Source organism: Astatotilapia calliptera, chromosome 12 (genome assembly GCF_964374335.1).
Source record: "Astatotilapia calliptera chromosome 12, fAstCal68.1, whole genome shotgun sequence".
Taxonomy (NCBI): domain Eukaryota; kingdom Metazoa; phylum Chordata; class Actinopteri; order Cichliformes; family Cichlidae; genus Astatotilapia; species Astatotilapia calliptera.
Window position 1 is genome coordinate 37,046,718 of NC_137433.1, and position 14,488 is coordinate 37,061,205.

Genomic DNA, 14,488 nt, shown 5'->3' on the forward strand with positions numbered 1-14,488 from the left:
ATACGCAGAGAGAAATCTTTAAAGTGACCGGATATGGAGACCTGCACTGGTACAGGGTAGAGCCAAAGGGCTTATTCATCAGGGTAGTTAACTAAAATATTGCCATGTTTATGGCGCTTGTTTGAGGCTTTGTATCAGTCATACATTTATTTATTTATTTTTTTTAAATCTTTGGGTGTTCAGTGTTGGAGTTACACTATTTCGGATTTAGCACCACAAACTAAAAATATATCTATCCATCCATTTTCTTCCACTCATCCTGGCCGGGTCGCGGGGGCAGCAGCCTAAGCAGAGAAGCCCAAACCTCCCTCTACCCAGCCACCTCCTCCAGCTTGTCGAGAGACATAATCTCTCCAGCGTCTCCTGGGTCTTCTTCAGGCCTCTCCCAGTGGGACATGCCTGGAACACCTCACCCAAGAGGCGCCCAGGAGGCATCCTTGTCAGATGCCTCAACCAACTCAACTGGCTCCTTTTCCATGTCGAGGATAATTTTATTTATTTTTATATAACCTTTATTTATACAGGTAGCCCCATTGAGACCCAATGTCTCATTTACAAGTGAGACCTGTTTCAGACAAGCATATTTTAAAAAGCGGCTCTACTCTGAGCACCTCCCAGAAGGCTGAGCTCCTCAACCCATCTCCAAGGGAGAGACTAGCAACCCTTCGGAGAAAGCTAATTTCTGCTGCTTGTATGTTTGATTTCATTCTTTCAGTCACTACCCACAGCTCGTGACCGTAGGTGAGGGTGGGGACGTAGATTCCCGTTTACTCTCAGCTCCGTTTTCCCTATGACAGACCAGTACACTGCAGCCACAGCACAAATCTGTTGATCTCCCACTCCCCTCAGCCGTGAACAAGACCCCGAAATACTTAAACTTCGACACTCGTCCCTGACCCGGAGTGGACACGCCACCCTTTTCCGGCTGAGGATATATAATTTATTATAATGCCAAATACCTGTAAAGATCTAAACTCCATTAACATATTTTTCAGTTGTATATTTTCAGAACGTGGCTAATGAAGTGTCATATTTTTAAATGATTTTTTATTTAGCCTTTATTCCACATGGCAGTAGAGAGTAGCACTGGACCCGATGTACAAGAAATGGCTCCTGCAGACATTTGAAACCCTCGACGAGTCCAGTTGATGTCTTACCTACTTCCTTAATGTTTTTGACACCTTTGGGTCCACTGTGGTCACCTTGATAAACGGTTCCCTGCGATCTGGCTCTGTCCGCAGGTACTTTAAACATTGAGTTATTCAACATCTGCTGAAAAAGCCTAACCTGGATCCAACACTACAGACAAGCTAGAGACCCACCGGGTTTTAGAAAGTTAGACTCCACAGAAACAGCTCTCCTTAAAGTCACAAATGACCTTTTGATGGGCGCGAACAGGCCGGGGACAGGGGCTCAGGCCTTGTTCTATTGGACCTTAGCTCAGCCTTTGATAGCATTGATTATCAGATATTAATCCACTGCTTAAATCTTTTAGTAGGGATATGTGGATCTGTCCTCATTTATGGCTGATTGAACACTTTTGGTTTCAGTGGGAAACTTTCGGTCAGATGGAGCTGAAATCTCATGCGGTGTCCCACAAGGATCTGTTTTAAGCCCCTTGTATTTTTCATTGTATAATCTGCCTTTAGGCCTTCTCATTAGTTGTTTCAAAATTATTTCCTACCATCTGTATGCAGACGATATCCCAAAGTACATCTCCTTTAAACCTTGTGAATTGGACAACTTCCAATCCACTTCCAATGGACTGTCTTAAGGAAATTAATGGTTGGATGACAAACAATTTTCTGCAGCTGAACGCAGAGTAGACTGGGTGTTTAATTCTTGTTCCAGAGAGTATCATGCCCCAAATCAGGCAACATCTGGGTCCTTTCTCATCCTTGGTAAAGAGTCTTGGGTTAATTCTTGATCAATCTCTGTTTTTTGATGCTCAAGTCTGTGACCCGTTCTTGCTTTTTTCATTTAAGAAATATTGCCAAACTTAGGACTATTGTCTCCAAAGGTGAACTGGGGATGCTTGTTTGTGCCTTCATCTCCTCCCGATTAGATTATTGTGATGCACTCTTTTCCTGTCTGTCAAGGCTTCTTTAAATCACCTTCAAGCGGTCCAAAATGCCACAGCAAGGCTTTTAACCCACAGTCATAAATTCTCTCATATCACTCCCTTGTTAAAGTCCATGCACTGGCTTCCGGTTGGGTACAGATATCAGTTTAAAATCCTCCTCACACGAGGACAGGCCCCCACTTATATCATTGAGCTTCTGCAGTATGCTATGGATTCTTTTTAAAAATGAACCACATCAACCTTTGTTAGATGGAAAATTGCTGTCTATTTCTACATTACACTACTAACCACTTTATTTCTATAAGCAGGTTTTAAACAGCTGGCCAATGATGTCTTTTCACAAAGAATATGTAGTTTTCAGGTATTCACAGCCCTTATGGCATCTAAAGGTCACCTAGCAGGAAAGGTCACTTTCCTGTACTGCATGGCTGTTTGACCGGCCCATCTTTCACATATAAAGACATTTTTGAAACGCCTTTTCAAACTCACACACACCCCTAAAAATAACCAAGGCATGGCGTGGACTGATGTGATCTAGAATTTAGGATTTAGCTATATTTTACAAACTTGGGCACAGATTCAAATGAAACCTGGATATTGGAACCGAGCAATGGCTGTAATGTATTCATTCATGCAGATTAATGAGCTCATCGCTTACCTCATCTTCACCCCAGAAACACTAATGGTGCTCTTCAAAAGAGAGTAATTGTAAGATGGAGAACGCAGAAGTATACAAGGACACACACACACACACACACACACACACACACACACACACACTCTATAACACTGAGTGGATTCTCTTGTGTGTAGAGTGGCTACTTGAGGCAGGTAATCAAGCAGGGATTAGGTGGCTGGATGCTCAGACCTCCTCCGTTATTGCCGAATATGCAGACACACTTTGGTTTTGTGTGTGTGTTTAAACATCAAATCACATTTTATGTATTTATTTATACCATTTATGCAGTAAATTGATTAAATAATTTCAGTTTAGTAAAAGAGCAGATTAGTGGGTTAAAATGACAAAGAAGATAATCTAAGAAATGCAAAATTCAAATTAAGTGCTTTTAAATTTTCCACCAGAGTATCACGTGCAGTTATTTTCTGTTCTCAGGATTGTGTCATTCATCACTGCCTTCCAAACCATTAAAAGGCTATAAAGTTTTGTTTTTGAAGTACATTTAGGCCCATAAAATCAAGAATTTGAAAACAATAAGGAACATATTTGGTGTGGGTTAAACGCTCTTATAGTCAGGATGGCCTTTAGTGACAACTGAATTAACTTCTTGGGCAAAATTTGTTGATTTGAATAAACCAACATAGCTCAAAATGTAAGGCGTAATTTCCCTTCTCAAGTACTGATTGCTGGGAAATCACACTGAGCTCTCAGCACCCATGAATCTGCAAAATAACCCTAGTAACCATATTTCATTACAGTTTTGTAAGTTCATTAAATACCTTTCTAATTGCAATTTCTTTTGTTGAGCAGAAAATAGATTTTAAAGGAGAATGCAGTTTATTTGCATGGCAATGTAGATTGTAGGAGTTCTATTTATTTTATAAATACTGACATAATTGATTATGCTATTGATACTTTAGAATAACCAAATGTAACTTTGATGTGACTGAATATGATTTGCGTTACATCTGAGTGCATGACTTGGACTAGTTTTATAAAAGGAAACAAAATAAATTCCGTTTTGCTTGATTAATAAATATAATGTCTGGTTTACCTTCTGAAATGGCGTTTTCTTGTCACAGCTTCTCTCCTGCTCAATTATCATACAACAGAGTGCAGTTTTTAAAGCTATTTCTACTTGTTCATTTCTCTTCACCATCTCCTGGTTTTTTCAGTTTGATCAAATATTCAAGATTTAGAAGGTTTTTTTTAACATTTTTGCTGCATATTTCCTCAAATGACTACACTACTGAATACTATTATTAATAGTAATTATTCTGTTTTGTCATACAGTATCCAATTAAAGCCCATTAAAAATGTAAATGTGTGTAAAGTTCAACTCACACCATTATTTATGTGTTTTGATTATTTTTCACACGTTGCTTTAAGTGTCAGTTGCTGTTTTGTTAGGTTAAGGAAACAAAACTACTTGGTAAAGTTTAAGAAACGATCGGGGTTTGAGTTAAACTCGATATTTTCAAACAAAGTGAAGAATTTACAAACTTTCCCTCCATTTTTTGGCTCACCGGGAACATAAGTGCTGCCTTCAAATAGAAATGATACAAAAAAAAATTAAAGGAACATTTTGAAAATACATCAGTTCTCAATGGGAAAAGGTCATGCTGGCTATGTATGCTGTTACAGAATTAAAGACTACCGCGTTGTTTGATTGAGGTGAAAATTATCGACCTACAGAGGGCTGGATCCAACAACGCCCTGAAAATCTGACAAAATTCTGCATCAGGCTAGTCCTTTTTGTCCAACCCCAGGGCACGGTCCTAATGAGATGACGGATGGTATCCTGCAGGATCTCCTTCCAGATCTATACAAATCACTGAGCTCCTGGATAGTCTGAGGTGCAACCTGGAACCATCGGACGGCCTGAAACATAACGTCCCAGGGGCGTTCTACTGATTTATGCCAGCGAGCACGTGGGCCAGTCAGTGGTATCATTTCCATCCTCCAAGAATTGCCTGCATATTCTCGCCAAGTGATGCCAGGCATTGTTGTGCACCGTATAGGGTCTGATAGTGGATTCAAGGATTTCACCCTGATATCTAATGGCAGTCAGGGTGGTGATGCGTAGCCTGTAGGTTTCTCTGTTCCTCCATGGATAGGACTCCCCAGAACATCAATGACCAACCAGCAAAGTAATAATGCTGAATAATGGTAGAGACAGCAAAATGTTCTCTGTGGCTTTTACTTTTTTTTTCTGAAGAGGCAATAGTAGGAAGGCATGAAGATAAGTTGCAAATATTAGGATTAAGACTTATAAAACAATAAAATTGTTTGTTGCAGCCAGCAGGAAATAAAAATCAAGACATAAAGTTGTCTAAAAATCTGAAATTACTACTGATGCTCCTTATGGAACAACAAAGATTTTAGATGCTAGGAATCATCATAAAAACCTCTGAGGTCTGAGGAATAAATGGTGACGTTGTTTTCTAAAGACCTGATTGGTTATATCAAGCATAAGCTGCTCCAGGTTATACCATGAGGTAGGTCTTTATCTTATAGTGGGTAGCAGATAAATGCTTTACCTTTTCTGTGATAGTAAATTCTACACAGAATTCTCCATCTAACTGGACGTGTGTTCTTTAGTCTTTGTTTCCAATCCAGGTTATTCTTTTTTTTTTCCTGCTGTCTGCCAGATACACCGATACCTCTGTCTGTTTTCTGCCTCTCTTATCTCGCCTTCATCTTTCTACTGAACTCTTTATGAGACTGCAGTACTCTAAAAATAATGCCTGTTAATCATATGGCTCTGAAGTAAGGAGGCTGTGTGCTGGTTCACTGCAGCTCGCGATGGTAGAAAAGAGCAAAAAGTAGTTGAACCTTCAATAAAAGGCTTGAGATAAAATGAAAAATGTTGTGTGTTAAATAATCAAAGTCTCACATTTTATTTGCTGTTGCAGACAAATTCAACGCCTACGTGACTTTGAAGGTGCAGAATGTGAAAAGCACAACCATCACAGTCCGAGGGGACCGGCCATGTTGGGAACAAGACTTCATGTTGTGAGTACCTCAAACCCTGTTACTGCTTTGCTCTAAATTTCACTTCTCGGTGTATAGTTTTTATGTTTTATCACTTTTATATGTTAATTTAAAAAAATGCATTTAAATTATTACATTTAATTCAGTTTCCCTGCTTTTTGCAGCATTTTTAAGCAGTAGAAAGCCTGACAATAGCTTAAATATAAAATGACAGTTCATACATCTTTATGTAGAAACTACATACATCTTTCATCCACTGAAAGATTACGTGTTCTTTTATGGTTTAAATATTGCAACATGGTGCTGTGCTCTGGCGTACAGATTTGCAGTATTCAAATTGAATAATGTGGGGCTGAAGTAATGTATTCCACCCAGCAGAAACTCATTGAACAGATGGCTTTGCTAGACTTGAGAACAAAATAAAGATTTGGTCAATAAGTGAAAGGTGGAAAGCTGGCTGTTCATTTGTCTATAAAAGCCTGTTACATCTGATTTAGCTTTTAAAGTAAAGACCGTCTCTTCCTCCTGCACGTCTCTGTAAATTGCCACCAGATTCAAACCCAGAACTTTGTTTCTGTCTGACAACGGATACGGAAAAGCTGCATTTCCGAAATGGGCTGAGCCTGATGTTGATACTTTCAGTATCACCCAAACTAATCCAGACTTTGAAGTTGAAAGAGATCTAAAAGATCTCTCAAAGACAACTTCATCTTGCACTTTTTAACCAAATGTAGGCAGGACCGTCCAACCACACTTTAGATTCCTGGTATTGGAGGCATATTTAGTTTTGGTTTCATTTATAAGACCTATGCTATAACGCATTGCACCGAGGATCAGTCACGTTATTCTGACTCTAGCTTTGGTTTACATGTTCCTCGTTTACTTTTTTGGCTCAGCGTTGTCACTTTTATTGGCAGCAGTACGACACTAAACTCCTGGGATGTATTAAAGAAAATGCAGGGAGAAATTGGAGCTTCAGGAGAATGTGTCAGCCCTTGGATGAATGCAGGCCAGCTATCCAATGCAAGCTGACTTGTTAGCTGGCTTTAATAGGGCTCGCTGAAATTGAAAGAGCACCAGCCGCCTGTGGGACTCCAGTCGGGCACAGGCTACTAAATGGGAATTTGTGGTTGGAGCAGGTAGGATGGATAGAAAGTGAAATGACATGCCCAGCTCAGATAAGTGGACGAATTGGTGATAAATCTAATGAATTGTCCAGCCAGGTCTGAGTATATGTGAACAGCAGAGGGGGTGCAGCTGCAGCTGAAATAGCTGAAATCCCACTTTACGTTTTTTTTATTGTGATTCCTGAAGTGCTGGTTCTTGGTACTCTTCGATTGGTGTGGATGCAAAACCCATTTTTAAACTGTTATGCAGCTGCCATTTCAGTTGTATATGTCTTGAGATCTGTGTCGGCACATTACTTTTTAATTCCTACAGTAAATATTAAATGTGCATGTGCTTACTGTAGGAAGTAATTTGTTACTTTGTGTGCCACTTTCTTTTTTTGCGGATCATGTAACTAGCAGTTATTAATTTTAAACCCTACGTGTGCTGACATACATGCAGGGTTCGCAGAATAATAAGGACTTTCTTGGCATTTTTATTCTATTTGCCAGTAACTGCTGTACACTGATACACTGATTGCACTGACTGGGAGATCAGTTAAAATAAATGCATGTTATGAATGCATATGGGTCAGGCTAGGATCACCAAGGATGTCTTATACCTCAGTTCTTTGCACAGATATGCTAAGAAGCTCTGTGAGAGTGTTTACAGGCTAAACTAACGAACAAACTAATCACCAATCGTCACAAATGGTAAATGGTCTGTATTTGTACAGCGCTTTACTTAGTCCCTAAGGACCCCAAAGCACTTTACACTACATTCAGTCATCCACCCATTCACACACACATTAACACACTGGTGGTTTTGCATCCACATCGTGGAGAATAACATAAAAGATTTGAGTGAAAAACTCAAAAATCCGTGTGCATGTAATGCCACTCCAAGCACCTGGTCTTACACAAAACAGCGAACCCCAAATCCTGAGTGTCAGGTCAGCACTTTGCTTGAGAAAGCGTGAGTGAATGAGGGGTAAATTTTAAAGTGATAGATAAACATGCTTTATAAATGATTCACTAGTACAACAGTGTGAAATAGTATTTTTCTTTACATAACAGTTTAGCATTTGAATGCAGCTTGTAAAGCGCGCACCAGTATCGCACATTAATCTCCCTCCTCTCCCCGTCTGTCTTTGTCAGACACACACACACAGTTGTCAGTCGTGCATTGTGTGCTGTACAAGGGATACTGATCTTTCCTGCAGACTGATCCCTCTAGACTTGATTAGAGAATGGAGTGGAGAGATTGACTGTGAATCGACATTATTATATAACACTGTCTCCTCGCCTCACTCTTTACCTGTTACTCTGTGCTTTTTCTTCACATCCATTTAGACCGTTATCCTCACTTCTCTCACCTTTCTCTCTTTGGAGAATTAGTTTTCCAGAGTCAGTATGAAGATTTTTTTTTTTTTAGTTAAGTAAAATATTAAGTTTTATGACCTTACCCAAAAAGTTGACTCTGTTCATCTGGATGTAAGAGGTCAGCTGGATGAGTGACAGACGTTTCTCCCACTGAAAACGCTGTGATCAGATGAACAGAATCATCCTTCTGGGATTTCCTTACCTGGATGATTGAGCGTGCATCGAGATATTATGACCTTAATTGTTGAAAAAAGAACCACACAGCCCCCCATGCTGTAGCTAAATGACTAATTAACTCCTGAGTCTCATTAGCAGCAGTTATGCTCAGTGGGGCACAGAAGCAGTGCGCTGCCTTTGAGCCACGTTCGAGGTATCAAGAAGGAATTTCAAGGTTTCAGTGAGACGGTCATATCTGTCATAGGACCTCCTGAAATGTGTTTTTATGTGTTTTATTAATGGATGAAATCACAACATACCAAAGCAAGGAACTAAGACAAATGGTAATATTTTTTAAATAAAAAGCATTCACTACATGGGCTTGGCTTCAAGTCATGGGGGGCCTCTGCACTCAGGTTTAAACTGGTGACTCTAGATATTGTTCTAGGTGTTGCTGTGATAGAGATCTGCAGCTGTTCTCGACCCACAGTATATAACACAGTAAATCCAATAATAAAAAACTAAAGAGAAGCTGAAAATTACCTTTTTGCATCTTCTTCTTTTTGTACTGAAATGACATTTTCCAGTGTGATGCATTGTAAATATCAACTGTATTACAAGCAGGACTCACTCTAAATATGGTTGCGTTGCTCAGGAACAGTGAAGAAGTCACCTCCTCACAGCTGGATAGTGACTGTGCCGAGACCCTGCCAGATGTGCAGTCTGACTCTTAGGCCTCACTGGGAGCACCAGGCACATCTGTGGCTTTAGATTCTTATATTGTTTCTTCTCAAGATTCTTAAAACGGATGATTACAGACAGGGATGGCACATGTCTAAGCTTACACAATGTTTGTGTGCTCATGTTTACCTTGTGTGTGTTAGTGAAGATAGGAATTGGCATGCCTATGTCACACTGGGCATCTGTGTTGATCAGGAGTAGATTTCATAGTGGTGGGATAACCAGCTTCACTGTGGCGTGCTGGTATCTTGGCTCGGATGAAGCTCGGATCAAAGAAAAAAGTCAGAGATGAGTTTGGACTGATACTAGCTTGCACTCAAACGTCATGCCAAACCTTTCACTCCTGCCCAAAATTAAAAATAAAGCTGAGAACAGTAACCGCCTTGCCAGCTGCACTTAGGCCATCCTTTCAAACTCGATCTCTCACCTGCTGATTGCATTCGCTTACTCTGTCTGACACTCTGCAACCTTCTGAAATCCTGATTTCTGATTTTTGAAAGCCACAAGATATCTGTTCTACAAGATATCTGTTTAGGTTGGGGGGGGGGGGGTCCGCTTACTTTGAAAGTAAACAGTCAGTATTTTTCCATGTTTCAACTGTTGGAAGTATTTTGTGTGTCAATCAATGGTCTTTAAGTTGCATCCAGGTTACACTGTAGATATGGATGTAGCCACCTTGATGTCATCTATTCTTGTAACATAGTTTCAAGGCCTCCAGTTGAGCATTTTGGTCATTAGCGTTAATTTAACCCTTTGTGATGAGCAGCAGATAGATGTGGCTGAGACACCAAAGGACACTCCAACACCCTAAATTATGCCCTGCTTTATTGTCTCCTTTACTCTTAATGGAACCATAATTTCCAAAATGAACATCATCATGTGCTAAATATGAAATATGATCCAGACTATACATACGGGGCTGTTTTCTCAAAGACTTTCATTAAATTTGACTTATTCTTGGAGCCAAACAAGTTGCCCCCTGCTGGCCATCAGAAAGAATGCAGGTTTGAGGCACTTGGCTTCACTTTTAAAGCCCAACTTTATATTTATATTTGTGCACAGGATAATACCATTATACATAATGGTGAGCGAGGACTAATGGTGAGGTTTAGCTGAATCTTAGTGGTAGTAGTAATGGCCTGAATGAGTGTATTTTCCAAAGAGCCTATACCTCTGGAAAGACCGGAGCTTTCTCAGTTAAACCTCGGGTAACGTCACAGGTGGAGATACTGTATAAACATCTGGCAAGGATCTGTATCAGGATAGGATAGAATAGAATAGAATAGAATAGAATAGAATAGAATAGCCCTTTATTGTCATTGTACATGTCCTGTGAAATTGTGGAATTCATCAACAAAATTATCCTGTAAGAATCTGTTTCATTATAGCCACAGAGTAACCCAACAACACTCTTGCATGCACACATTCACACAGACAGACTGCAGCCTGCGACATACTTGAAGATGAAAAAAATCAAAAAGTGAAGTTAGGAAAGAGTTAAACAACAACAGCAACAACACAAATGGACTCAACAATACAAACACAAATATTAAACTACTGTATTGTAGCAGTCTTTGAATGAAAGCAGTAATAGCACCAGGAAGGAAATACAAATGTATAAAAAAACATGTTGCTTTAAAGGTCACTGCCAGCTGGATTTGCTCAGCAGAGGTTGTTTCAAAGCTGAGGTGTCCTCGTGGCCACAGCACGGTCACCTCTGGAGACATGCTTTGACTTTGGAGTAACCACAAGGATCCCACCTTAAGGTCTGATGCTGAAAACCGTCTCATACCAGTTCTGCTGTGTAGTCTGTGCCTTATATGCCTGAGCTATCAGTCGAATGCTAAGATCAGTTAATTACTTAGTGTACCTAATCCTGACTTCTCTCCATGGGTCAGTCTGTCCAGCAGTGTGTTGGTGAGCAGGATACAGCATGTCACTGAGTACCAGTGCAACTACTTTGAGATTCAGCTTAGTTGCAAAAGGCCACTACTGCATTCTTTGACATTAAATAGATTAAATCTGCACATTTATTCTCTGTAGATACTGAATGTTTACATTAACTTCTGAAATTTGTCCTAAAAAGAAAACAGACTCAAAAATTATGCACAGATGACGGCCTCGACAGTACAGTTTGAAAGTATTAAAACATCTCTGTCCACAGACACGACCTAAGCCTTTCAGAGATTTAGGGCAAACCCCTGATGAGCACCAGTCACACAAACGGGCCTCCTTCTACACAGGAATACATGTTCCCATAAAAAGCTGCTGTCGAAAACTCAAGAGGAACCAATTTTACACATCACTGCTGCAGCAATTTTCTAAATTTTAGAGATTCTAATTTAAGCCATTTATTTCCTCCAGGAAGATTTTTCTTTATTTTTTAGCTCTGCTGTAGATACGGTGATGGCAAAATGATCAGGATGTTGCTCCATCAGGACCAGGGTGAGCTGTAATGAAGTTTGGCTTAGAAAATACACATTTTCTTGGAGATGAGAGGAAAAATGAGGCGGGTGTGCGTGTGAGAGAGAAATAGAGGGAGATCACAATAAAGCAGCAGTTTAAAGGTGATTCGTGAACCTCCAGCACTGCCTCTCAATCTCAACACACACAAGCAATCTATGATATGTAAAAAGTATACATACTTACCAAATGACTCGTAGTCATCAGGCTATGTACGAACAGATGCTCAGTTGGGTATTTGAGAGGTCACATTTGCATTATTTATGACATTTTTTTCTTGTTGTTTGTAAATTGAGTTTGTTTTCTTCTGCTGAAAGCATCTATCTAACATCTTATTGCAAAGTCTAATATTTTTCCTTCGGCTATCACTAACTGTCTTGTGCGATCTTAGCCTCCTTCGTTCTTTGTGTCATGTCTGATCTGTTAAATATGTGTGATGGCTGCTTGGTGGGCTGGTATATGAGACGATAAGCAGTTGAATGTTGATGCCTCTAAACAGACTCATGAGACTTAGCCTGTTGGCCTCTCCTCATGCATGTGAGGATTTCAACTCTCCAGCTCGGTTTGCTCTTGTCTTTCTTTTCTTTTATCACAGGTAAGTGGGAGTGGCTTAGCTTCTTTGTCTCCATTTCCTTTTTCAGTATGTCTCTGCTTGCTTTGGCTCTTTGCTGAATCCGTCTGTTTCATTTAGTCTGACTTGCCCACTCGCTTAAATCTAGATCTCATGATTGGCACAGTTCAGAGGTCTGCTGTGAAGGCGGCTTCAGTAAAAGTTGACTTTTAAAGTTACAGGGGTTTGAAGGGATGTGTAACAGGATGCCACATGGAGCTTATGCTTTATCCCATCATTTCCTCCTGAAAACAGCAGCTTTCACATTTTTCTCTTCAATCTGAAACCCCCTTAGTGTAAGACAACGCGCACATAAAATAGATTTGTTTCGATTCCTTGCCCACGTGTGTGGCCTTTCCTTCAAGTTCTCTGTCAATTAAGTGTTTAACTATCAAAAAAGGGGCAACCTTTCCGTCTTTTCACATCAACCCTTATTAGTCTTTGGCCACCGATTTTATCAAGTTATAATATCAGGACTGATCAACATCTTTCTGATCGTAACCTTTTCCTTCACTCTTTTGCACTCATCTAACGTTTGTCTCCGTAGGGTTGTTTATTAGAAAGAGTATTTTCCACCCACGTCTGGCTTTAAAGGAAGCAGTAGTTGGATATTTGAGCAGTTTTCTTAGAGTGCATTAAAAAGTGTTTTGATTTGTGCAGGTGATGTCAAATAAAGGGAAAATGTTTTGTAAATTTGAGCAGGAGCACTGATTCGTAGCTGGAGGAGCAGCTTGTGTAAAGCTTTTCTCACAGGAACACATAAAAAGCTGCTTCACCACTGACTTTATCCGTTATTCTCCGGTGCTCCGGTCTCTCCCTCACAGGACATAATTTCCATCAAGCATTATGCTCAGTAAAAATACATACTTACACATCCTCTCTGGCCTTTCTGTTTTTTCAGTTTCTGTCTCTTCTGTCAGAAACTGAACTCAAAGACATCCCTGCACATGTACGCACTCCCATCTGAGTGTTAAAAATACAACGTTTCATTCCCTTTTACCACAAACCATTCCCTCAATAATGGATGGGCTTTGATGGAGGGCATATGCCAGAGCCAGATGTAAACCTAAGGCACATGTACACGCACACAAACACACATCTGAGCTATGAGTCACATAGTTTGGAGACAGGCTTCACAGAAGGGCAACGTCAGACTTATTTCTAAAATTTGGATTTTATGGTATCAAATAAATAATCCCTCAGATTAAAATGAGCAGATCATGAGGTACTTTTGTTTTTTGGTTTTGTTTTTTTCCCCTTTCTTTAAGCCCGTTGATCCAGAGCTGACTCTCTCGTTATGCAATGCATTACTTGCCATTAGTCGAGTTCACCTTCATCTTTTTGGACCTTCGAAAATTACACAATCTGCCAAGAACAGATCGCTTCAATAGCGTGGCTGAAAAACCCAGAAAATGTCCAAATGGTGTTTTTGCACTTTGGCTACAAACAAGGGAGACTGGGAAAGTCAAAAGAGCAGAAGTTCTGTGGAAGCAGCTCCCAGTTTGAATTTGGGAGATAGACACCCTCTCTACTTTCAAGATTAGACTTTCCTTTTTGCTAAAGCAGAAAAGATGTGTCCCAAAACCTAGGCCGCAGCCTTCGTGGTCTACGTGGGCTGGGTCCTTCGAAGACTGAGAAGGCCGCAAGTGCGAGGCTGTGAAATGGGACGGTCTAACCTTCAGATGTGCATCACTGCTGTCTTGGTGTAGTTAACTCAGCCGTCTGCTCCTTGCTATTTAAAATATAACAGGACACTGCCGTAAATTCTCGACCGTCTCACACTTCTGTTCAATCAGTTTTCTGTTTGACGGTTATTCAGCTGTGTGAAAACCCAGCTGAAACTTAATAGTGGCTGCCATTGTGGGGAAACTGGAACTGGCTGGGCCGTGCTATGAATTCTGGGATATGGATGGCCACAAAGGATACACCTGACCCATCCTTCAAATCTGGGGAAAAGAAGGACGCATTTGTCGGCCGGATTCGGAGGAGTCTATGAATTGGGACAGCCTTCGTCGCATCGCTGTGACGTAATCGGTCTACAAATGCCGCCTCAGGAGGATGAAGCCTACGTTTTGGGACACAGCTAGAGTTAGGGCTGGATCATGTGACCCTGGATCCTTCCTTAGTTACGCTGCAATAGGTCTAGTCTCCTGGGGGATTCCCATGATGCACTGTTTCTTCTTCACTCACCTTTTTCCACTCACTGTGTTTATACACGTCACATCTGTGGCCATCTTCAGCAGCATGTCTTTGGTTCCGCCAGAGGTTTCTTC

General features: G+C 40.5%; 1 protein-coding gene across 1 annotated transcript in view; it reads left to right on the plus strand.

Annotated features, from left to right (window-relative positions):
* LOC113033876 (protein unc-13 homolog B-like) overlaps window positions 1-14,488 on the plus strand; it is a 110,085-nt gene that overhangs the window by 24,622 nt on the left and 70,975 nt on the right. Inside the window, exon 6 of the mRNA XM_080308665.1 lies at window positions 5,678-5,777. Coding sequence (XP_080164791.1) covers window positions 5,678-5,777 — 100 coding nt within the window. The remainder of the gene's footprint in view (window positions 1-5,677; window positions 5,778-14,488) is intronic.